The 26,592-nt window shown below is 41.4% G+C and overlaps 1 protein-coding gene across 4 annotated transcripts in view; it reads left to right on the top strand.

Moving 5' to 3' along the window:
- MAMDC2 (MAM domain containing 2) overlaps positions 1-26,592 on the top strand; it is a 222,367-nt gene that overhangs the window by 166,887 nt on the left and 28,888 nt on the right. For all 4 annotated transcript variants that reach the window (XM_029612686.1, XM_029612695.1, XM_029612678.1 and 1 more), the window contains exons 11-12: positions 12,732-12,825; positions 22,709-22,861. In XM_029612686.1, coding sequence (XP_029468546.1) covers positions 12,732-12,825; positions 22,709-22,861 — 247 coding nt within the window. The remainder of the gene's footprint in view (positions 1-12,731; positions 12,826-22,708; positions 22,862-26,592) is intronic.

Below are 26,592 nucleotides of genomic sequence, written 5' to 3'. Positions count from 1 at the left end.
CTTTACATCAACACATGCAGTTACAAAATTACCCCTCTAATAAGAGCAGTTATGTTTTCCACCCTGTAAAAACAGTTTGGGGACCTTAGTAAAGCACAGGCTATAGTTTTATACTGTACATTTAGGGCCTGGCTTACTAAGCTTTTCTCCTCATAGACAAAGAACGGGTAAAATGTTTTCATAAGTCAGGCCATTAGTTGTGGGGCATCTGATTCATATATTTACTAAAAGTTTAAATGTAGCTATTGTGCTAGTGAGACATAGCAAATGTACACAGTTTTGTTTAACAATAGTGTTAGAAACATAATAGACATGTCTGATGAAATAGAACAATGGAAGCATACATATAAAATGTCTCTGGTTAGGGATGAACACTTAAAATGCCAGTTAAAATACAAAACCAAGGAACCACAAATATGCAGCTGAAAAATGCACAGCCCACAGAAAAGTATGAGTCAGCCAGAACAGCTCCTAGTGCCACTTGCAACTGTTGCATGCCAGGTGCCGGAGATCCATTGCATATTCTACGTGTCGGGGGTAAGGAATTATGTCGAGGAGTCTAAAAGTCTGTGGCACACTCAGGAATTTTATCAAGAGCCAGATACTGCACAGAGCTGTGTTAACAAGTCACTTTGAGCTTGATTCTCCCATTTAGAGACTGGAAAAGGTGCCATGGTGGTAAATAGTTATTCTGGAGGGTCAGTGGAATCTTTTAAATGGTATTTCTGATATGAAAAATTTGGCCTTCAAGGTCACACAGCGTGGGTATCACCTTTTCCTGAGGCTTCCCCAGTTCCCTCCCAGTCCGTTCCAATTAAGGAGTGGACTGGGAGGGAACTTCCCTACCCTCCTACCCTAACCTCCCTTCCCTTTCCCCTACCCTACCTTACCCGCCCCCAATCCCTATCCTATGTCTCCCCCCCCCCCCCACCCCCATCTGTTTAACTTTCTTTTTGCTCTTGTAAAGGAGCTGTAGCAAGTTGCGTGCGTCGGCACAGCAGCAAATGGCTGCTGTACCGGGCGCCTCTAGCCCCACCCCCCAGACTGCCCCTCTGTCGAGGCCCGGCTCTTGTGCACATAACAGGGGTTACGCATGCAGCCGGGCCCCTTTTAAAATGCGCATGGTGCACATAAGGCCCAGCCACGCACATAACCCCTGTGTTTTACGTGCACGGGCCATTAAAAATCCGGCCATATGTTTTTTAACTATTTTTAAAGATCTGGAGGTCCATATTCAGCTGCTGTGGGGCTGTGCTAGTTAGTTGGTTATACACATGGCTAACTAACAGGGTATATATATATAGTGGGTGCAGTCGTGCCACTGAATATACCCAGCTGTCTTAAAGTTAGTTGGTTATGTATAACCAACTAGAGTTAACCACAGAAGGTAACCAGCTAATTTCAAATATCAGAGTTAGCCAGTTAACTTATGCAGCTAATTCTGTTCCTCCTATCTGCCCCCAGAATACCCCATATTATCCAGCTAAATTCTAGCTGATTGTAATCCACTTTGAAATGCATGAAAAGTAGAATATAAATCAAATAAAAAATAGGTAGAACAAGCACTTCTAAATTGTCCTCCTTCATCCTACTGCTCCTCCTTGTCAAATATTTGGATTCATTCAACAGAATGTGGCACAATTTATTTAGAAATGGAAGAAAATTTCTCCAGAATGGCACCTTTGTAGGTCTCTTTCTTGCCACTTTTTTCACATTCCATTCCAACAGAACATGATGCAGACAAAACAAAAAACTGCATAGCATGGTACCCATGATTTTCCAATGTCAAGAAAGTTGACATTGTTCCTCTTTAAGAAAATAATGGGACCTACATGAAAAGAGGAGGCCCCAAAAGATACAGTTGCTCACCGCAGGGGTAAATATATTAAGACTGGATGCCTTTGCATGGAAAATAAATGCCATCTGAGTATGGGGATGACTAATTCCTGATGGACTCGGTCAGAGGAAGATAGGAGGACATTAGTGCATTGAATATGGTGGCGCCACTTCCTACATACTCCAAATGTCTTCTTTCTTGTCATGCTAAATAATTGTTCATGTGCCCTGAACAAATAAACTCTTTTAAGACAATTGATGTTCCATAAAACCAGCAGTTTCTTCCTGCCTTACGTTTACTCTCCTATTACTAAATGTGCAATCACTAGCAAATAAAATCCCACTGATAAATGACCTAATAGAGGATCTAAATCCCACTATTTTTTGCATCACAGAAACATGGTTGAATGACAGGGATAATGTCCTCCTAAACCAAACAGATCATCCCAACTATGATATTTTTCACTTCTCCAGACACAAGCAAAAAGGTGGGTGTCTTATAATAATATGTGAAAAATCCCTCAAACTTAAACCATACAAAGTTGAGATTAACCCACCCAATGAAGCTGCAATACTAAAATCACCACTGCTAAATATTGGTTTGATGTATAGCCCACCTGGAGCACTCCAAAAAGACTGTTCGCCTCTAATTGAAATATTCTGTAAAGAGATTCCAACACCAGAATCAACCTGCTGTATCAAGATGTTATCTCATCCTCACCGCGAATGCTTCCGCTACAGGTTGGGGAGCCTATGTGGGGATCCTTCCACACCCAGGGAATCTGGTGTCCTCGTCAAAGTCTTTTTTTCAAATCAATTTCTTGGAATTAAGAGCAATATAGCATGCTCTCACCACATTCACGCATCTCCTCTGAGGGAGGAGCATTCTAATTCAAACAGACAATCAGGTCGCCATGCTCTGTGTCAACAAGCCAAGGGGAGGGGGAGAATGGGACTGTGGTCTATCTGTCAGGAAGCACTGAAGGTCTGGAACTGGGCAGAATGACTTAAAGCAGTTCTTCAGGGAACTTATGTAGCAGGCATCTCCAACATTCTAGCAGATCGCCTCAGCAGAGTATTTTGACCTCATGAGTATTTTCACCTGTACAGCAATCAGCAGCAAACCAAGTGTTCAACTTTTGGGGTCTACCGGCAGTAGTCCTGTTTGCATCGCAGCACAACGCAAAACTAAGTAAATTTTACTCCATTCTACCAAGCAATCACAGACTAGCACAGGACACTTTTCTAATTGAGTGGGGTCAAAGCCTCGTGTACATTTTTCCACTGATAGCCCTAACAGCCAAAAGAGTGCAGAAAGTCCTTCAGGACTGACCCACCTAATCCTTATAGCACAAGTGTGGCCCAGACAAATTTAGTATGCATATCTCATCAGGCTTTCCAGCAGTCCTCCTGTACCTCTAGGGTCAAATCCTTCCCTTCTAACTCAGGATGAAAGTATGCTCTTTCATCCTAATTTCTCAGCCCTCAACCTCACAGACTCTGAGACTTTCAGGTTAAAGCACCGTTTTAAGCTTTTAATTCGTACGCTCTATGGTAACACTACTTATTTATTACCGGCCTTTCTTCTTTCCAGCTTGTTGTAAGCTTCCAAGTTCTCTCTCCCTGTTGATTGTAACTTTGACTTATTCCTTCCTATTGTTATCTTTCGTTTACTTGAATTGTTACTCCAGTTATTCCCTTGTTAAATTGTAAACCGATCCGATATAGTTATTTACTATGAAGGTCGGTATAAAAAACTGTTAAATACAAATAAATAACTCTAAACGTAGGGGACTTTAACTTACATGTAGACAGCACACCTAAATCCACAGCATGTGAAATCTTCCTAGACACCATGGAAGCCATGGGTTGGTCTCAATTTGTAACCAATCCTATTCATAAAGCAGGACACATTCTTGACCTAAATTTCACCAATCACAAAAACTGTGTAAACCAATCCTCTCACAATATATTACCATGGTCTGATCATCAGCTAATAAAATCAGAAGTAACTCTTCTCAACACACAACAAACATACTCACATAATAATCAATCTTTCACATACAGAAAAAAGGTTGAACCGGAAAAACTCAAAGAAACAATAAAGAATAAAATAACTGAGCTTGGGCACGATAATGCCACCGCATCTTTTGACTCATGGGATAAAATTATCAATGAAATAGCGGATACCCTATGCCCAATCCAGAAAAAAACATTCCAAAATGAAGGCAACACAACTAAACAAAAGAAACCTTGGTATAACGAAGAGCTAAGACACACTAAACATACCCTGAGAAAATCTGAAAAGCAATGGAGGAAATACCAATCCATGGAATCCCTATAAAACACAAATCCCTTTTAACAAATTACCGTGAACAAATCAACAAAGCAAAAAAAGAATACTATGCAAAATAGATTCATGGAGTAATATTTAATTCCAAGCTACTCTTTGAAACAGTAAAAAACCTAATCAGGGACCCATTCTTCTCCTCTTCAGACAACTACAAGATTTCTAAAAACTCATGCAACAAATATACCACCTCGCTGTTAAACAAAATCAGTACTCTAAAATCACAATTCCCCACCTGCTTAACAACAGAAGAACCTATTGAAAATCTTGGACAGGTAAAATGGACCTCATTTGATCTAGTATCTAAATTTGAAATAAACCAAATTATCACAAAAATGAAGCCTGCCACCAACCCAGTGGACCCTATCCCCACAAGTACCCTGAAAACAGTAAAAACGTAACAACTCCAATATTTGCAACCATAATAAACCACTCACTATCTGAGGGATTAGTCCCTGATAAGGCAAAACAAGCTGTGATTACACAAATCCTAAAAATTAAAACTGGCAGAATCGATGACTGGAACAATTACCGACCAATATCCAACCTGCCTTTCATCGCTAAAGTCCTAGAAAAGGCAGTGCTATCACAATTAGAGAACCATCTAGAAGACAACAATATACTACACCCAAACCAATTTGGATTCAGAAAAAATTGCTCAACAGAAACCCTATTCATTTCCTTAACTGACACGGTATTACAAGGGTTTGACAACAATGAATCATTTATCCTGTTACTACTTGATCTAACAGCATCATTTGGCACAGTTGACCATTCCCTCCTATGTCACCAGAATAGATGGAAATGTTAACAAATGGTTCTCTTCCTTCCTAAAAGATAGGACATTCCAAGTCAAGCTGGGTAATCAAATTTCTGACACCAAGGGTCAACACTTTCGGCCACACTATTCAACATCTATTTGCTATCCATATGCACACTATTAGCAAATCTAGGTATCATCTTCTTCCTATATGCGGACGACATACAGTTCTACATCCCTTTCGACAAAACAGTTGAAAAACCTGCGTCGTCTCTGCCAACACACATGAAGGCCATACAACAAAAACTTTCTCAACTGAAACTAACTCTAAACCCCAAAGAAACTGAACTTGTGTGGTTAAGGAGAGATAACCCGATAATCAAACCACTAATCCTAGACCTAGGATTTATTAATATTACTCCTTCTGAACAAGTACAAGACCTTGGAATTCAGATAGATGAGATCTTAACTATGAAAAAGCACATTAGCAAATTAATCAAAACAGGATACTCCAAGCTGAGAATACTACATTGCCTAAAACCACTGCTAACAACACAGGACTTCTGCACTGTCCTACAAACACTAATATTCTCAAACTTGGACTATTGCAACTCCCTACTACTAGACCTACCCTCAGGTCTACTAAAACCACTACAGCTACTTCAAAATGCCTCTGCTAGACTATTATTAGGGACAAAGAAATCCAAACACATCACTCTTGCTGATAGCACTGCACTGGCTTCCTGTACAGTCCAGAATTCACTACAAAGTATTAACTCTAATTTCAATATCATCAACAACATTAACCCATGCTTATTAGGAGTGACACTTCAACAATACACATCACAAAGAGCCCTAAGATCACAAAACAAAGGACTTCTAGCACTATCTTCTACTCAGAACGCACACCTAATGCAAATAAGAGACCAAATCTTTTCCATAGTCAGCCCCAAGTTGTAGAACTCTCTCCCAGAGTCTTTACATCAGATAACAGGAAGAAAGAGTTTCAAGCGAGAACTAAAAACTTGGCTCTTTAGAAATGCATATGATTTAATGTAAAATACCATTATGCCGATTTCCAATGTCAATACCAGAGACAATAGCAGTGGAAAAAACAACAAGTAATAATTGAAGTAAAGTGCAATGTTAGCAGAATCAAAATCGGTGTATACTACTGTGTCAACCTAAACAAAAAAAAATATGAATATGAACTAGATTATATAGTTGCCATTGCAATATCATAGAATATGTATGTATATGAACTAGATTACGTATTTGCTATAGTGTTAATCTAGAATGTAAATGTTGACCCACAGTATGTGATTGTCCAAGAATATAAATTCTGATAATGTAAGCCATTGTGATCTTCTTTTGGAACAGTGATGTATAAAACACGCAAATAAATAAATAAATAAAGCTCAAATATCTGGCACTGTTTGGCCAAGTAGAAGCCCAGAAAATCCAGAAATGAGTCAGAAACTTTGTAAATGTGATCATATTACTCCAGTACTCATATCTCTTCAATGGTTACCAATAAAATACAGAATAGATTACAAAATTCTAACTACAGTACACAAAGTTCTTTATGGAGAAAATACAGACTGGTTTAATACAGCTATAAAATTACATACACCCCAGCGAAATTGGTGAAATGATTGGTTTTATGAAAGAAATCTGAAAAAAGTTGCAAGAAGTCACATGATACTGCAGTCAGAGGCAGACATGGCCTGAGGAATTGCCTGAACGGAGATGCATATTAAAAATGAACTGTGGAAGAAACAGGTATTTGTGGCAGGAAACGTATGAACATTTTGTGGTTAGATTTGGTAAGCCAATGTCTGCTAAAACTGTGCGCCTGCAGAGAGAAAACCTTGGATTGGAGAGAAAAAGTGGCAGCTGAGATTGATTTGGAAAAAGAACAGCTCATTCAAGCGATTTTGGTGAAAGTAGTCATAGTATTAGATGAGAGATTTAACAGAGTGGAATTAAACATTGGTTGATATTAGATTGGTGCTCTCGCAACATACTATTGGAGAACAAAAAACGCAAGCACAGGAGATGACAACAGAAGAGTCATAGGGTCAAGAACAAATTAAAAAAGTGGAAAAACAAGATCAAATATTGGAAGAAAGAATAGTTCAAGAAATTGGGGGTCATGAACTAATGTCCAGGTGATTGGGCATGCTCGAGAGTGTGAAGGAATGGATTTCTGCTGAGGTCAATTTTATGGAGGAGTGGATTCCTGCTTAATTCAATTTGGACAAAAAATAATTTTGTATTGCAAAAAGGTAATGAGGAGAGGCAAAGACTGGTTATGGCCCATGTATTTGTGTATTGAGTATAGTTGCAACTGGAGATTTATTTCAAGATATTTCTGCACAGTTTGTGACACAGAGAAGAGCTTTCACGCCATACTATTCAGTGCTGCATAGAAAGGGTATAAGATTTATAGTGATGTACATGCTAAATTGAGAATGCATCCAAATAACATTATTAAAACATCAGGCAGTTGTGTAATGTTTTGAGTTTAACTGGGCTTGTTGGATATCCTGTATCAGTGTTATTATGGGAAGATTCTAAGTATATGATTATGGGAAGATTCTAAGTATATGATTGGGTCAGCCCTCAGCAAGTCTTGAACTGGGGGCTTGTTTGGGCAGAGGGACTGTGCTTTGCTGCCCAAGTCACCAGAGGATATTTATGGAAATGAGTTCCTTGTTACAAAACTCCCTGTTAGGGATCCGGAGAAAAGAACATTTATGCATATTGTGCCTGTTATGTTAATAATCTGGGCCTTCCTTGGCAGCTCAGTTCTCAGCCCTGGTCAGAAAGCGCTGAATGTGTGGATCCAAGATGGCCGCACAAGGAGAGGTCGGTGTTAAGACGGCTCTCTGTTTCTTATTTTTCTTCCTTGTCATTTCATGCTTCATACTAAGAGAAAGGTACGGACTTGTCTGGAATCCGCTGCAACAGCTTTATCCTTGCCCTCTCAGCCAACAATCGAGGGCTTCTTCGCAACGACAAATGCATCGATGTCGGGAGAAAGGTTCACTGAGACGCTGAGTAGAGAACATACCTCGGCGCTCCTGGACGCCCAAACATCTCTAAGCCCCGATACAGGCTTGGCCCTCACGCCAGGAAGTGTCTGTAGAGGGATTAGCGGCAGCGGCTGAAGTTGGAGTTTTGGAAGCGGATGCGCTTGGCAGAGACGCTGTGGACCCAGAGACTTACACATCGGAGGAGCAGGCAAAAATGGAGGACTTGGCCACTCTGGGAGTGAGCCTTGTGATTACCACTCAAGTGAGGGGAATGGCAAGCGAATCTGAAAGGATCACTGAGGTTTGTTGAGAGAGCAGGGTAAGCATGAGCCTCGGTACTAAATTAATTAAACCTCAAGAAATAACGCTTGAAGTAGTATGGAGTGCCTTGATGATATTAGAGAAATCAATATCTTCTCTTACCTCAGTAATCATGAAATCGCAAAAAAGTATACAAGAAATAGAACCGGTGTTAATTCAACATGGTTTAAAAATAAAGGAATTGGACTCAAAAGTTACCACAGTACAAGATGTTCAGACAAAATTGATTCAGAGTGAACTTATTACTTCAAAAAAGATTAAAAATATGGAAAATGCTCAAAGATATCTAAATCTAAGGGTATTGAATTTTCCCCACAAAAAATTAATTCCTCTGAAATATATTATGGAGATTCTTCAAATACCTCAAGAGGCTTTTCCGCCAATTTCTAATATTTACTATCGGGCATTTGGACGCGTGTTTTGGACGCGCTAGCTTTACCCCTTATTCAGTAAGGGGTAAAAGCGCGTCCAAAACGCGCGTCCAACCCCCCCTGAACCTAATAGCGCCCGCAACATAACAAATCTAATTTATGCTGTTTAACGACTGCGTGAATTTCTAAGAACCATTCACGCATCTCTGCCGGGGGCGGGAAGTCAGCCGCCCCTCTGGCATTTAATGTATTAGCCGCTCGGGTCTCAGCCTCCTTTCCACCAGTTTTTCCCCCCCTGCAATTGTGCCTGTTCATTGCTGCTGCCCGGCAGGTCAGTAGCAAGCTTGCTAAAAGAAAACTGTTTTAAGTCTGTCGTTTTCCTTCTTGCTGCCATTTCCTGATGTTGAGCTCTTGTGCCAGCAAGTTCGGTGCTCAAATTTCGAGGGGTTAGCTGAATATTGTGGCGGTTTTAAGATCTGGCGATGGGGAGCTCCCAGACTAAGCAGCCATCCCGGTCCACGACAGAAGAACGCCCTCCCCCCCAATGTGGTTTTTTTTTTCTGCCGTCATTTACTATGTTACTATGTGCCATGCCTGGAAATAACTAGGAAAAGGATGCTCTGCACTGATTTGTTGGGATGCCAAACAAAGGATGCTGAAAATAAACTTGAGTGTTATACAAAATGGAAGCAGAAATACATATTCATTTGGTCAAGAAAGATTGGCATACATTAAGACAATTATTTCTATGCAGAGGATTGTAGAATTTGATTATTAAAGATGCACTATCAACTAATAAGGACTGTATTTGAGAAGGCGTGCTATCAGACATCTGGCTAGTTGGAATGGATGTTTCAGTCTTCTTTCATATAATATCTTAAACAATTTCACAAACCGTTCTGCATCTCTGTCTTTGATTTATAATAATTGTGCTTCTTTCTTTCATTTTGTCCTTCACACCTCCGCTCAGCCCCCCCTCTCTTTCATGCGTCATACAGTATATTCTCTCTTTATTATTTTGTGCTGATTTACCCTGTAAGCTTGGTCTAGCTTTGTCTAGTATTTATCTTGTTGTACGTTCAAGCCCCTGTCTCCCAGTTTCTCACGGTGCAGTTTTCAGATCTCCCTCTTTCAGTTTGGACTTTACTCTCTTTGTTGCTGTTTTGTTTGGTCTTTCCTCTGATTTCTTCTGCAGTAAGCGTGCTTTGAGTTTGCATTTCCGGGAGGTGATGCACTTTAATAGCAAACACATCAGTATTTTGTGGCTGGAGCCTTTTGATTTAATGCTGTTTCTACAGTTTAATGGGATATAATACACAGCTTTCCATGACTTATTGCTTTATACTGTCCATTCTTGTCTTTTACTTCTCATGTACATTTTTATTGTTGCTCATAAAGCATTATTAATGCACAGTACTATGCAGGTAGCGGCAGTGTATGCAAGTTGAAAGGTCTCTGCCACCAGCGACTGACAGTCTAATTGAAGGTAGACTGTAATATATAGGGATGGATTGAATTTTGTTGTCATCTACATCAAATGTTCCCCTCAGTATGAAGGTTGGGTAGCGCTCTGGTCTCATCTTTTTCCTTTGCTTTTACATGATTTCAGTCTCCAGGGTATAAAATGTTTTGTTTCCTTTTTTTTTTTTTTTTTTTCATTTTTTGGACCTCTGCAAAACATAGCTTGGACTGAATGTTTTCAAACTGCTGTGCCATAACTTAAAGGTGAACGTGCACATCGGTCAGGGGATGCGTGAATATGTTGGGCCAGCGTGCACCAAGCAGATTTTAAAAGCTGCCTGGATATGCGAGTAAATGCCACTGCTAGCAAAAATGAAAAGTTTTCAAAAGGAGGTGAGGTGTGGGCGTGGTTTGGGAGGAACGTGGGCGTTCTTGGATTTTAACCTGAATTTTGCGCATAAATACTTTCTCACACTGATGCAAGCTGGAGGTCCCCTGCTAGGCAGATCAGCGGGGTTTTAAAGATCGGGGCTAATGGGGGAATGAAGGCTATTAAACTAGGGGGGTATAACTGGATGAACTGGGAATCAACTGGTTTTAGTGGCAATGGTGATGGCATGCACCCCTTGTAAAATCTTCCCACTTTGGCGGTAGAAGTGGAATTTGTGTGCACCCAATTAAAATTGAGCACACATGTACGCGCGGCCAGGCTATTTTATAGCATGCATGCATACACACACGTATGTTATAAAATAGCCGCATCCCTGGGCGCGGGTCAATGAACGTGTACACATGTGTGCCCGTGCGCCGCTTTGAAAGTTACCATCCCAGTGTAATAGTAAAAGAACACGTTTTCATTTTTTTAAATTTCCGAAGGTACTCCTTAATTACTCTTTTTGAGATGTTAAAGACATTGGGCCGGATTTAAAAAAGGTTACGCGCGCCAGGCCTATTTTAAAAAGGCCCGGCGACACGCGTAAAGCCCCGGGACGCATGTAAGTCCCGGGGCTTGCAGAAAGGAGTGGGGAGGGGGCGGTCTGGAGCGGGGGCGGGGTCAGGCTCCCAGCACAGCAGCCATATTTGCTGCTGTGCCGGAGATCGCGCTCCGGCGGTTGGCCGGCACGCGCAACTTGCGCCTCCCCAGAGACAGGCGCAAAAGATAAAGCAAATTATGGGGGGAGGGGTTAGAGTAGGGCTGGGGGGGAAAGGTTAGGGGAAGGGGTGGGAAGGTCAGGTTAGGAGGAAGAGAAGTTCCCTCACAGGCTGCTCCGATTTCAGAGTGGCCTGGGAGGGAATGGGGGAAGGCAGCACGGCTTGGCGCGAACAAGGTGCACAATTGTGCACCCCCTTGCGCCCACCGACCGCTGATTTTATAACTTGCGCGCGCCTGCGCGTGCAAGTTATAAAATCGGGTGCACATGTGGCGCGCGGGGTAGCGCACACACATGTACGCCCAGACGCAACTTTTTAATATCTACCCCATTTTTTCTTGAGTATTTAAAAATTCCTAAGGAATTTATTCTATTTCAAAGGTTTTCTACTTGCCTGACCGGGAGAAAGTGATGCCATCGGATAATGCTTTATATAAAGCTAAAATACCATCTGACAGCTTTCACCTTACTGATTCCCTACAGCAGTCGCAGTGCAAGAATGTGTATAAAGTACATTGTTAGTCACTTTTATGATAATTAATTTTGTGACTGTTTTTTCATCTTAAGGATTTGTCATTCTTGGGTCAAAAGATTGCTGTGTTTCCAGAAGTTGTTAGGGAAACACAAAGGAAATTGTTTCTTTTGAAAATGTCAAGAGTGATTGCTCAAGGGGGCCAGTTTTTTTTTATTAAAAATCCTGTGTAAATGTGTAGTGAAGTTAGATGGGAAAAAATTATTTTGATCCGATACAGCTAGAAAGTTTCTTGCAAAATAGGAATGTATTGGATTTATGTCTCATGGTATGTTGGAGGCCAGTTTTGAATTCTGTCTGATTTTTTTGCATTTAATATTTCTTTTATAATTGTCTCCCCCTTTTGTGGGCTAAATAATAGCAAGTGCATGTGATTTTGTTTTTGCTGATGTTTCATTTTTCTATCAAGGCATGCATGAGACTATGCTTTCTGTATATCAAGGTCTCTTGATTGATGTGATTTGAAATTCAAATAAATATAAAGTTAAAAAAAAAAAAAAGAACTAGTCGGGACAGAGCATGCTACTGTGCAGCACAAATTTGGGTGCATTTTAGTCCTTCCTGCCATTACTATTCTCCCACAAAGCCAGCAAGGAGCTCTCGCGTCCCCTTCTTAACTTCAGCAATATGTGGTAGTAACCCCGAACCTCAATGCCGAGATGGCAGCTGGACCTGGCACTGTGTCAGTGGGGCAAGCAAAGTCTGCAGCCGGAAACAGAATCAGATTTGTTCATGGTGTGCGCAAATGATAGATGCATATGAACAGACAGACACATCAAAGACTATAAACATGCCCGCTTCATTCTAAAAGGTGCCTAAAATTGAGTAGGGTGTACTTACTGTACCTAGAAATGCTTACATTATTTCCTTAAAATGTTCCTCCATAGAAAATGTTTCTTTATAAATTTCAGGTTGTATTTGTGAGCTGGTGTAAAAGCTTCTGGGACTGTGGCCTTGTGGCACTGGATGATGTGACAGTGAGCGTGGGAGACTGCAAAATTGCTGGTAAATCATTTTCATCTCTCTTTTCCTTTATCCACTGGGAGAAAAAAAATTTTATTGTCCATTTTCCTGCCATGGGGCTTGATGAAGACATCAGTTAATCAAATATCTTATTACGTTGTATATGCAACACTATCATTTCTGCACAAGGATCTCATGAGCTGGTTACTGACATCAAAATTGCAAATGGAGAGGAAAATATCAGTTACCATGATAATATTTATTTATTTAGAGGCTTTTATATACCGATGAACGTTGGGAACATCTCACCGGTTCACATTGAACAAAAAGTGCAGCTAAACAAGCTTTACAGAGAACAATGAACAATACGCATAAAGTTGAACAATAAAGGGGAGGTAAATAAACTACAGGGGGGCAAAAACAACTAGGGCGAATTGTAATTTGAACTGAACATTTTACAAAAGAAATAAAATGTGGGAACCATAAAAATTAAATACCATTAATTAAATAACGGTAGAATATCACATAAGTTAGAATGGCAGAGTTCAGAGGGGAGAAGTAGGTAGTTAAGAGTAGGCTTGTCTAAAAAGGGACGTTTTAAGGTTCTGCTTGAATTTTTTTGGGCAAGGTTCTTGACGCAGGAAGGATAGGAGCTTGTTCCATATGACGCTAATGGAATCCCTCTATATATTAAGGAGTTTATATCATACCAGGAGGTGGTTCCAAAATGAAACTCATAAAATCACTGAAATATGGTGTATAGAATTTATAGGATTTCCCGAAAATAGAAAAAAAAAATACAGTACCAATTTTCATGTAAGGCTTACCTGTGGGCAGGGAGAGGGCAGGGGTGGAAGGGAAGTACAAGATATGTGGGACAAGTGGTACCTTAGATATAAGTAACATATAAGGGCTTATGGAATAAGTTTAATCGTGCATATCAAGATGGTAAATTTTAAACAGACATGCCACCACACGTGCGCACGTTCATTGACCCGCACCCAGGGACATGGCCATTTTATAACATACGCATGTATATCCCCGCGCCCCCACTGGACCACCAGGTACTCGTAAAACGTTTTGGGGGGTTCGGGGGGGGGGGGGGGGTGGGAAGGTAAGGGGTCAATTTTAAAGGGTTGGGCCTCACTAAAAAAAAATTAACGATGTGAATCGGAACCGATTCCGATTCACATCTCCAGCGATCAGATTTTTTTCTCCCTCCAGCCGAACCCGATCGTTAAGACGATCGGGCACACGATTCACATCTCTACTATTTATCCTTTATTTTATAACTTGCACGTCATCCATAGCAGAAGTAGAGTTACGTGGCAGGGGAGCCCGGTGCACTTATGCATGTAAGTATTTACGTGCTAATTTCAAGGTGAAAGCCAGGAACGCGCAAGCCCCACCCAGACCACATCCACACCCTAACCCTTTTTTGAACTTTTCATCTGTGTGTGTAGCAGGAGATACGCGCGTACGTGGGCGGCTTTTAAAATCCTTTCGGCATGCGCCAGCCCAACTTGTGTGCATATCTCCTGGTTTTGGCATGCGCTGGGTTTTTAAAATTCACCTTTTAATCTCTCTGCTATGGCCTTGTCCTGCCTTAGTGCACCTTTTACCCCTCAATCATCTAATGGTCCAACTGACACCCTTGCAGGCTTTTTGCTTCAAATGTATCCAAAAAAAAGTTTTTATTATGAGTTTGGCTTCCACAGCAAGCTTCTTTTCAAATTCTGTCCTTGTCTTGCTTATCAAAGACATAAAAACTTATGCATTCTGGTGCGCACCAGGGTCCCCTACCGCATAATTTTACTTCTACTATGGATGATGTGTAAGTAGTAAAACAAAAAAAATATAGGCAGATCAGCAGAGTTTTAAAGTTCCGAACTGGCAGGGTGGAAGGGAGGCTATTAAACTAGGGGGGTTTGGAAGTCCTAAACCTTAACTGGACGAACTGAGAACGAACTGGGAAAATGGCCAATGGCGTCAGTGGCGTGGCTATTAAAATTCCCCAGCTTATGCAGTAGAAGCATCCACTTAAAACTGCATGCACATGTGTGCACGATTAGGCTATTTTATAGCATGCATGCATATACTCATGTATGTTATAAAATGGCTGTGTCCCTGGGCACGGGCCGACAAACACATGCACATCTGCGCCGGCGCACCGGTTTAAAACTTACTGTCTTGATCTTTGCAGTTGCTTCTTTCAGTATTTTCATAAACTTTTTTCTCATTTTATCCTAGTCTCTCTTTTGAAAGTTAAATGATATCACAGTAGATTTCTTAGTGTCCTTCTTCCACTTACCAGTTACTATTGACAAGTGACCCCAAAACCATTAACTCTCATACCAAATCATGTGTTCTACTAAGGATTGGATCTAAAATAGCTCCCCCTCTTGTTAGTTTCTGTACCAGTTGCTCCATGAAGCAGTCATTTGTTTCATCTAGAAATCTTTGACCTCTTTAACGTATAATGCCAACCCTCTATCCATTTGATCCATCCTATCATTGTGATATAATTTGTACCCTGGTATCACAGTGTCCCCTTAGTTATCCTTCTTCTACCAGGTCTCTGAGATGTCAATTGTATCTACATCTTCATTCAGTGTTATACACTTTTAACTGCCCCATCTTATTTTTTTAGACTTTGTATTTGTATACAGGCATTTCAAAGTAAGTTGCTTGTTTGTATTAACAACCTGCTTATCAGTTGATAGGAGTAATTTGGAAGCTTTTTGCTCTGTGTGCCCTTACCTTAAAGGCATTTCGGCTACTTTTGCATTTATTGCAACCTCTCTATTGGGATACCCTTGCATCCCTGTTTTATTAGTATCCTTCAAAGATACATCATTCTGAGCTATGTTCTTCTGTGTGACTGTCAGCTTTCCCCCATCATCTAGTTTAAAAGCTGCCCTATCTCTTTTTAAAGGTTAGTGTCAACAGTCTGATCCACTCTGGTTAAGGTTAAGCCCATCCCATTGGAATAGGCTCCCCTTCCCCAGAATCTTTCCCAGTTCCTAAGAAATCTAAACCCTCTTCCCTGCACTATTGTCACATCCATGCATTGAAACTCTGGAACTCAGCCTGCCTTTGGGGACCTGTGTGTGGAATGGGGAGCATTTCTGAGAATGTAATCCTGAAGGTTCTGGATTTCATTTTCCTACCTAAGAGCCTAAATTTATCTTCCAGAACTTCCTTTCTACATCTTTCTATGTCATTGATAAGCATATGTACCATGACTGGTGACTTCTCCCCAGCACTATCTAAAATCTGGTAGCATGTGAGGTTCACAACCTTTGCACCAGTGAGGCAAGTTATCAAGCAGTCCTCACTCCTTTAAAATCAGGATTAATTTTATGTCAATCAAAATCACTAATTGACTTCTAGTTTGATTTTTTTTCCTTTTAATTTTGGAAGGGGGTATCTATTTACAGAAAAGGAGCTTGCAGTGAGTGGGAGATAGGGAAGGGTCATTGGTAGGAATCAAACTAGTGACTAGTTGCCCAGGAACCAGTATATTCACCTTTTCAGATCAAGTAAGTGACCTTTGCAAACTCTCAATTCTAACGTTTACAAACAACTACTAACTTATACAAGCCCACAAAATTTGCTCAAAGCCGATTACAGTTGTGATCATAAGTTTACATACTCCTGGCAGAATTTGTAAGAGTGATCAGACAAAACACGTCTCCTATTTTTAATGTGTTTCAAATTAAACTATTATGCATCACAGAACAGCACAATCATTAAACAATCATAGCAATAAAGGAAATAATAAAATGATCCTGTTCAAAAATTTGCATACCCTTGAATGTTTGGGCTGATAATATACACTCAAGTTCACACTCACGGACTGAGATGGCAATGAAGGGTGGGTATCCACACCTGTGTCTTGTTTGATTGTAATTAGTGTCTGTGTATAAATAGCCAATGAGTTTCTTAGCTCTTGAGAAACCCTTGTGCATTTCATCCAGGGCTGCACTGACTTTGGTGGTTACTGAATCATGGGGAAAGCAAAAGAACTGTCAAAAGATCTGCAAGCAAAAGTAGTTTATAAAAAAGGACAAGGATATAAAAAGATATCCAAAGATTTGAAAATGCTCATCAGTACTGTTGAAACTCTGATCAAGAAGTGGAAAATTATGGGTTCTGTTAATACCAAGCCATGGTCAAGTAGACCAAGAAAGATTTCAAACACAACTGCCAGGAAATTTTGTCAGTATGCAAAGAAAAACCCACAAGCAACTTCTGCTGAAATACAGGCTTCTCTGAAACAAAGCAGTGTGGGTATTTCAGCATGCACAATAAGGAGGTGCTTGAACAAAAATGGGCTGCATAGTAGAGTTGCCAGAAAAAAGTCATTGCTGCACTAATGCCACAAAACAGCCCGCTTACAATTCGCCAAACAGCACCTATGGAAGCCTTAAAACTTCTGGAACAAAATAATTTAGAGTGATAGATCAAAATTGAACTTTATGGTCACAACCTTAAATGCTATCGGGTAGATTTTCAAAGGGGTACGCGCGTACCCCCGAAAACCTACCCCAAACCCCCCCTGTGCGCGCCGAGCCTATTTTGCATAGGCTCGGAGGCGCGTGCAAGCCCCGGGACGCGCGTAAGTCCCGGGGCTTGCATGGAGGGGCATGTCGGGGGCGTGCCCGGAGTGATGCAGCGTTTTGGGGGCGTGTCACGCGTGACGTGACGTTTAGGGGGTGGCGCCGCGGGTGTTGTTTCGGCCCGGGGGCGTTCCGGGACCAGCCCCCGGGGCAGCCGGCCGGCGTGCGCAAAGTTACGCCTGCTGGAAGCAGGCGTAACTTTGCCGACAAAGGTAGGGAGGGGGTTTAGATAGGGCTGGGGGGGGTGGGTTAGGGCAGGGAAGGGAAGGTGCGGTGGGTGGAAGGAAAGTTCCCTCCGAGGCCGCTCCGATTTCGGAGCGACCTCGGAGGGAACGGAGGCAGGCTGCGCGGCTCGGCGCGCGCAGGCTGCCGATTTTGGGCACCCTTGCGCGCGCCGACCCCGGATTTTAATGGATACGCGCGGCTACGCGCATATCTATTAAAATCCCGTGTACTCTTGTTCGCGCCTGGTGCGCGAACAAAAGTACGCGCTCACGCTAATTTATAAAATCCGGCCCTATGTTTGGAGAGGAATCAACAAGGCCTATGAAGAGAAGCACACCATCCCTACCTTGAAGCATGGAAGTGGATATCTGCTATTTGGGGGGGAAGGGGGAGCTACAGTGGCACAGGAAATTTAGTCAGAATTGATGGTAAGATAAATGCAGCATTTTATCAGAAAAAATTGGAGGAGAATTTGATACATCAGCCAGGAAGTTGCGCATGGGGTGCACTTGGACTATCCAACATGATAATGATCTGAAACATTAAGGCCAAGTCGACCCTTCAGTGGCTGCAGCAGAACAGAGTGAAGGTTCAGCAATGGCCAACACAGTCTGCTGAGCTCTACATCATTGAGCCACTTTAGGGAAAACTCAAACATACATTTATTTATTTATTTATTTATTTATTTATTTATTTATTTAACACTTTTCTATACCGACCTTCATGGTAATAACCATATCAGATCGATTTACATCGAACAGGGTAGAAAAACTGAAACAGAAATAAACGTATGAACGGAGGCGGCAAAGTTACATTCAACAAGGAGGGTGAACTTGGAGGCTTAATCAGCTGGAAAGAGAGGCCTAGGATGGCAGAAAACTAGTAATATAATACAATAGGATAAGCGGGCTAGTGCTTAATGAAATTAGAGGTACAAGGTTCCATCGCTCATGAAGGGAATTAGGTCATCTAGTGTGTATCCGGGGGATCTGAGAAGGCTTGGCTTTGGTTCTTTAGCATGAACATGCAGTTCATGCTAAAGAACCAAATAATTTACAGGATGTGGAGGCTTTTTGCCTAGAGTAATGGAGAACTTTACCACATGAGAAAATAAAGGGCCTTATTCACAACTATCACAAAAGACTGCAAGCCGTCATTGATTCAAAAGGGGGCAATACATTATATTAAGAACTAAGGGGGTCATTCTCTAACGCTATCGCACGCGAAAAGGGACTTTTCGCGTGCGATAGCTAGCTTGAGGTGAAGTTGGCCCCGGAAGAGGAGGAGTTGGGGCGGCACCGGGGTTGACGCTGTGGACACATCGCTGGCGGCGAAAGGTAAGATTCCTTGTCACCGCCAGTTTCACGCCGAATAACTACACCTTTTATGGTGTAGTTATTCAGCGTGAAAGCCGGCAACAATCGCACCACGGAGGTGCGATCGCTGCCAGGTATCGCAAGACCACCCCCCCCCCCCCGCTTCACCTCCCCACCCCCGTTACCGCTAGAGAATCCAGGCCTAAGGGTATGAAAACATTTGAACAGAACCATTTTATTTCCTTTATTGCTATGGTTTGTTTAATGATTGTGCTATACTGCAATGCATAATAGTTTAATTTGAAGCACATCAAAAATAAAAGATGTGTTTTGTTTGATCACTCATGTTTTCTTAAAATGCTACACATCTTACAAATTCTGCCAGGGGCATGTAAACTTATGAGCAGAACTATATCTCTAAACTCTCACAATTCCTAACAGTGGTAAACAAATACAAACTTATGCAAGCTCACAAAATTAACTCAAAGTTCTATTTCTAAGCACACACAATTTTTAAACACATAATAAACACAGCCAATAATAGTTTAACCCTTTAATAATTTTTTTAAGATTTTAATCTCTTTCCCAGAAAGTTTAACTTAATTTATTTATTTCATTGTAGCTGAAAGTGAGTTACATTTAGGTACAGAAAGTATTGTTCTTGTTTCTAGTGAACTCACAATCTGTTTGTACCTAAGGCAATAGAACTTGAAGTGATTTGCCAAGTTTCACAATGAGCAGCAGTGGGATTTGAATTCTTAGGGCAGGATTTTAAAAGGGTTACGCGCATAAGGTACGCAGGTAACCCTTTTAAATCCCCCCTGCGCGCACCGAGCCTATTTTGCATAGGCTCGGCGGCGCGCGCAAGCCCCGGGACGCGCGTAAGTCCCGGGGCTTGCAAAAAGGGGCGGTCGGGGGCGTGGCCAGGGGGCGCGGTTTAGGATCAGGGGCGTGTTCGGGGCATGTGGGCGGTCCGGGGGCGTGGCCGAGTGCCCCGACACAGCGGCCTGTGTTGGGGCCTGCCGCGCCGGTGCACGTAAGTTACTACTGCCCGGAGGCAATAGTAACTTTTAAGATAAAGGTAGGGAGGGGGTTTAGATAGGGCCGGGGGGGTGGGTTAGGTAGGGGAAGGGAGGGGAAGGTGTGGGGGTGAATGGAAAGTTCCCTCCGAGGCCGCTCCGATTTCGGAGCGGCCTCGGAGGGAAAGGGCAGCGCGCACAGGGCTCGGCGCACGCAAGTTGCACAAATGTGCACCCCCTTGTGCACGCCAACCCCCGGATTTTATAAGATACGCGCGGCTACGCGCGTATCTTATAAAATCCAGCGTACTTTTGTTTGCGCCTGGTGCGCGAACAAAAGTACGCGCGCACGCTGTTTCTTAAAATGTACCCCTTAGAAACTAGCTCTCAATCCACTGCTCTAACCACTATGCTACCACCAGCAGAAGAAGATATTCTTGTAAACTCTCTCTCTGGACTTAGGTTTACTCAGCTTTTGTTTTCCTGTATATCTGTGCTTTTAAGGCAATTCCTTTAAGTAGAAGTACTCAGAAGACAATTCTCTTGAGGGATTCAGACTGTAAGCAGATTAACAATTGGTCTTCTTAGCTAATCTTCTTTTCTGTTTCTAATAACACTTACCTTTACTTTTTCACATCAAACACTAATGACTAGTTGCCCAGGAAACAGTACACTCACCTTTTTAGATCAAATATGTGACCTTTGCAAACTAATAAAAGCAAATAATTTATACTAGCTCACAAAATTACCTCAAAATCTATTATCCCTAAACACTCACAATTCTTAACAGTGGCAAACAAATTCTAATTTATACAAGCTCAATACTAACTTATACAAGCTCAAAAAATTAACCCAAAGTCCTATTTCTAATTCTTATAACACAATTCTTAACATCTTATAACACAATTCTTAACCATTGCAAATACTAACCTTAAAAACTAACACACAGTAATCATAGCCAGTAATAGTTTGACCCTTTAATAATTTTTTTTCAAGATTTTAAGCATTTTTCCCCAGCAAGTCCAATTTACCAACAGGGATGAAAGTTCTGCAATCAACACTCTCAGGATTAATTAATTGAAAGGTTTCTATTTCTTTTCTTAGTTTGGTTGTTGTATAAAAAATGTTCAGAAGAGTAACAGTTCCCATACCATGTTTTAAAACAAGACCACCTAGATAAGAAACAGGAATTTTGACTACTAGACCATATGGAACAGGTGAGGGAAAAGATATCCAAGCCAAAGTAGAAAGGTTCTCTTAGTAGCTTAGGGGGTTATTTTTCAGGCAGCGATAGTAATGCCCTAACGCACTGGATAACGGGCTTATTGCAGTGGTAAAATTAAAATTAGGGGAAGGGGTGGAGTTTGGGAGGAGTCAGGGAGGGGCTTAGGGAAATGGGGTGGCGGCACCGCTGCTGGCGATAATGTTTTAGACATTATCGCCAGTATTAGCGCGGGAAATAGCACCACCTTTTAGAGTGGCACTATGAGGGCAATAACATGGCCGCACCGCTGTGATGCGGCCAGCTGCACACTAGCGCCCTCCCACCCCTGTTTTTGCCCCCACCCCTTTATCACGGCAGATCATCATTCCCACGGAATGATGAATCTAGCCCTTAGTTAGAGAAGCTTTCAGAGACACCATTACTTCCTGTAACTGTGGCAAATGCAGTCTCAAAGCACCCCAGATTGGAGGTTGGAGCAGCTGTAAGTATGGATAGGGTTTACCATTGCTTATAAGCAAAGAAGAATTGGCAAGGTATGAGCTAAATTTTAGGAAATGTTAAATCATACCTTCAGAATGGTTTTGATGACCAAAATTTGGTGGCAGTCTATACCATGTCACCTTAGTAACCAAGTTACATAATAAGTGAGTTTGTGTGCATCTAAGTGCACTAATTACTAATCCAGAAGAAATATGTCCAGAAGTATAATGATAGATAAAACAATAAAGAAATCAGATTGAGGAAGAAGTCAAAGAAAAATGACAAAGTTGATAATAAAATAAGAGTCATTGCTTTAGCAGAAGAAATGTCCTTGACCCCTACCTGATTTTTTTTGCTGTATCTGAGGTTTCACTGTTCTTAACCACAGTAAACCCAGCATAGATGAAGATCAGATTAGCCTTGTGTCTCCATCATTTGCTATTATCAGTAGGCCTCCGGTAAGGAGAGTAACTTTGGAACTATGTAGACCTGCTATATAACTTGGTCAACTCTACCCTATTTTCAGGCTGTCTTTGGTAAAGTACAGAGTACATATCGATATTAATTCTATAACAACATTTTAGGTGGAGTGTCCATCAACATTTTAACTGTTCAAACAATTCATTTTCTAGATTCCTACCTGTTTGCACTGACTATTAGTATAGTAGCCCTCTGTATATACTGTACTATATAACTAGGTGATGATAATTTGTGTCTAATACTGTATGTACATGGTTCACAGAAATTCAGATGTTGTGCAGTGTTAATGACAGTTCAAGTTGGCAAAGGTTTTATAGTCCACAAATGACCTATTATTTCAAACAATGCAAAATTAATTTTTTGTTAACAAAGCCGTATAATCTTTCATTCTGAAATTAACTCAAAGTTGAATTCCATGTCTGATACTGAAACCAATCAGTATTGTGCAAGATGTTTGCATATTGTTATAGTGCATTGATCAATGAAAAATTAAGTAAAACCAAGTTTCCACAGCATTAATTTTTACAGTTAAATAAGAATGTAATTACTTCGCCATAGATATGTTGCCTTCACCTCCTGGACAGTGTACATTTGAAAAAAATGAGTGTGGATACACACAAGTGAGGCGAAACAAAAGCAGCTGGCACAGAACCAGAGTTGAAACCCCAACTTCTTACACTGGACCAAAAGGGGACCACACTACCGGGGTAGGTGAGTTGAATTCTTTGCTGAAAAAAATTATAGTAATTATATTGTTGTGGCATTAGTGACTGTATGTGACAGGGTCTCCCGAACTTTGATGTTTGAGACCTGTAACCGTGCTTGATTTTCAGGATATCTACAAAGAGGTGGATTCATTCAATTTCAGGACTTAGAAATATACAACCAAATGTCATTTGCCTGATAAAAGTAATCATGTCCTGTGTTTGAAAAAAGGTGGCTGAAAAGGCATATCTCAGAGAAACAAAACCAACCCCCATTACATGGATTTTAAGGTGACCCCCGTTCTCCAGCATGCGGTACATTATCAACTCTGTGTCAGTATGTGCAAGCCCCATTATCTCCTTTCGGTTATGTCGTGTTATTCTGCTGATGTCAGCAAGATCTAGAATAGGGTGATGAAATCACGCTGAAAAGGAATTAAGAACACCTATACTTCACTGCCTTATTTAATTATTGCCTGAAATGCTCATTTTTGCTGCCCTGTGCGAACAGTTACTGTGCTGCCCCTCTCCCTCCCCATTCTGTATTTTTAGCACAGAAATTTTGTTTTCCAAATAACCAACACACGATAGAAACTATTGATCTCATGCTCTGGCCCAGACTTCCTTTCCCCGCCTAAAAATGTCCTGCTCCCTCCAATGATCAAAACTTTCAAAACTGACATACCCCCTGAACATATCTTACCCCAACCGCAGGTCTAAAAGTCCTAAACTGTGCAGGAGTGATCTCCAGGTGTTGTTTCCCCACCTACCAGTATGTAAAATGGCACCAGCTGGGTTCTGTAGCCGTTACCATTTTGTTATACAGAAAAATATGTACTGCTGTGGTACTATCCAGAAAACCCTGCAAAAAAAAAAGACACTTGGAACTCATATGGTATTAGGCCTATTATAATGCATGTTTTAGGGCTTTGAGTTTAACCCTTGGACAGTCTTGAGTAAACTGAATGACAATAATATAGTAAATTTCCCATATCAAAACCGTACTAATAACTGCAAGCATTCAAACAGGAGCAATACTATCTATAAAAAGGCAACACTGCAAATATTACACCAGGCCCGTCAACACCTATTAGGAAAGCAGAACAAACCAAACTGCTATAAATCCCTGCATAGAAACCACATGCTAGCAGAATACCCCACCTTGGTCACACATATTCAGAACAAAGACAGACCTTCACCAAATACAGAATAAAGTATAAATAGAAATGTGTAGACAAAAAAATCGAACAGGAAACTGCAACAAGACAGACTCTGTTTGCAGTGCATCAATGGAAAAACAGAAATATCACCGGTTCTCATAAATCAAGAAATATGTCAGTCATAATAAACCATATAATAAAAGAAATATTCCCAAAGAGCTGATGAACAGAACAACATTCATTAATTAAGGACAAATAAAAAGTTTAAAAATTTTACAAACAGCAATAAAAGCTTACAAAATAGTAGACACAAACACCCAATAATTAAAACTAATATGGGTGGAAAAATCCCCTGCTCCCCATGCCTGAAAACTTTTCATTTCCAGTCATCCTGACCTTGTCTTGGATTAATGGGGGGGTGGCACAAACTTTCTTCACACACTTACGAAGGCTGTAGGCTGCGACTCAGACACACACACACCCCCCCCTGCAGGCAGGCTGCCATTCTACTGCTGCTCCTAATTTTCTTCACTTTCAGTTACCTCGCACTACTCAAGTACTTCCAGCAGGTCCCTGGCTTGAAAGCAATTCTGCCTCCCCCTTCTGACGCAGCCCCTGCTACTCTCAGTGCAGACTAGGTAATGGCTGGAAAAATTTTTTTTTAAAAAAAAGCTGCTCAGAGGGCTCCACGCCTTCACTATAGTTGCAGCAGCTGCGCCTTTGGGGGTGGAGGGAGGAAGCGACGTGCGCACACTCTCCAAGTCTATAGTTCCTGCACAGGTCGCCACTGCAGTGATTCACTGGGTCTTGGGAGGATGACTACGCCTTGACTCCACCCACTGCCGCCAGCCCTCCCCAGGTGTGCCGCCCAGTGCAATTGCACAGTATGGGGTAGATTTTCAGACATAAGCGCGGGCGTAGATTTGTTCGCGCAACCCGGCGTGAACAAATCTATGCCCGATTTTATAACATGCACGCCCAGCCGCGCGCATGTTATAAAATCCAGGGTCGGCGCGTGCAAGGGGGTGCCCAATTGTGCAACTTGCACGTGCCGAGCCGCGCAACCTTCCTCCGTTCCCTCTGAGTCTGCTCCAAAATCGGAGGGCCTCAGAGGGAACTTTCCTTCCGCCCCCTGCACCTTCCCCTCCCTTCCCCTATCTAACCCGCCCCAAGTCCTATCTAAAACCCCCTCCTGTCCTTTATTGTGAAAGTTACGCCTGCCTGCGGGCAGGTGGCTGTTCCGGAGGCCTCGGCCTCACCCCCGGAATGCCCCCGGGCCGGCGTCCCGCCCACAGCCCCGCCCCTGGAACGCCCCTTTTTCGAAGCCCTGGGACATACGCGTGACCTGGGGCTTGTGCGCGCCGCCAAGCCTATGCAAGATAGGCTTGGCGCGTGCAGGGGCAGCTTGGGGCAGCTTTTCGGGGGTTATGCGGGTATGTTACGCGCATAACCCTTTGAAAACCAGCCCCTATGCATATATGGTCGAGCCAGGCCTGCCCCTGTTCTATGTGAACAATAGGGAAAAGGGAGAAAGAAAAATAATTTACAGTATCAGTATTCTACCATAATAAAATAAAAAAACTCCTATGTGCAAGAAGATCAGCATGGTATTTTGCAGCAATAAAAAAAAAATAGAGCTTTCAGAAATACTAAGTGATGCAGAACACTGCTGCCTTTTTATTTATGTGTTAGCGAGAGTATCAGTCCTGTTCTTAAAGAGCTTCACTGACTTCACATTGTTCTGGATTGGTTTAAAATTCTTTTGTTAGCTTTTCAAGTCTTAAACAACGTTGGTTGTGTTTATTTAAAGGACGATGTGCTCCCATACTTTGAAATCAGGAAATGCAGCTTTTCTCCAACTATCTGGGGCTCGGGAAAAGGCCTTTTTAACTGGAATTTGCTACTGAAAGAAGCACATCTAACAGAGAAGCTTATGACATTTCAGGCAATTAGTTGAGATTTGTCTGTTCATTATACCTTCCTTTTGTGATCTTTGAGTTCTGTAACAGAGTATAGGGATGCTGGATTTTTTAGACTTATTCATTGCTGAGAATCATATAATATTTGTTTTTAGGTTCTTAATTTAAACTATTTATAAATAATTTTTATTTTTTTTTATATTTCATGTCATGTCATTTATTTATGACATGGGTCTTATCTCCTGTTCATTTGTACTGATGTTTATAGATCTATTTTGCTAATTTTACTCAACTTTTTGAAATAGTGATTGATGGTTTTTATTTTATATCTGTTTTAATTAGTTTATTAGATGTTTTTCATTTTATTAGATGCTTGTTACTTTATTTTTATGACTTGATGATATTGCAGTTTTTGTACAGTACTTTGAGCTTTGTAAGAAAGGTAATTAATCTAAATGTGAAGTAGAGAAGGGTACATTTTTGCATTGCCTATATGCTTGCCCTAAAATACAGGCTTTTTGGCTGGATGTTGTACAGAAGATCAGTCAAATATTTCAAGCCAATTTAATGTGCAATAGACTAATGGTTTTTGGAATTCAGGAAATGGATGATGTCATACCTACTTTTCAATGCAATATGATAGATTTATCATTATTAGT

The sequence above is a fragment of the Rhinatrema bivittatum genome, chromosome 1 (assembly GCF_901001135.1).
Source record: "Rhinatrema bivittatum chromosome 1, aRhiBiv1.1, whole genome shotgun sequence".
Taxonomy (NCBI): domain Eukaryota; kingdom Metazoa; phylum Chordata; class Amphibia; order Gymnophiona; family Rhinatrematidae; genus Rhinatrema; species Rhinatrema bivittatum.
Note: the sequence above shows the minus strand (reverse complement) of the source record. Positions and strands in the feature narration are given on the sequence as shown.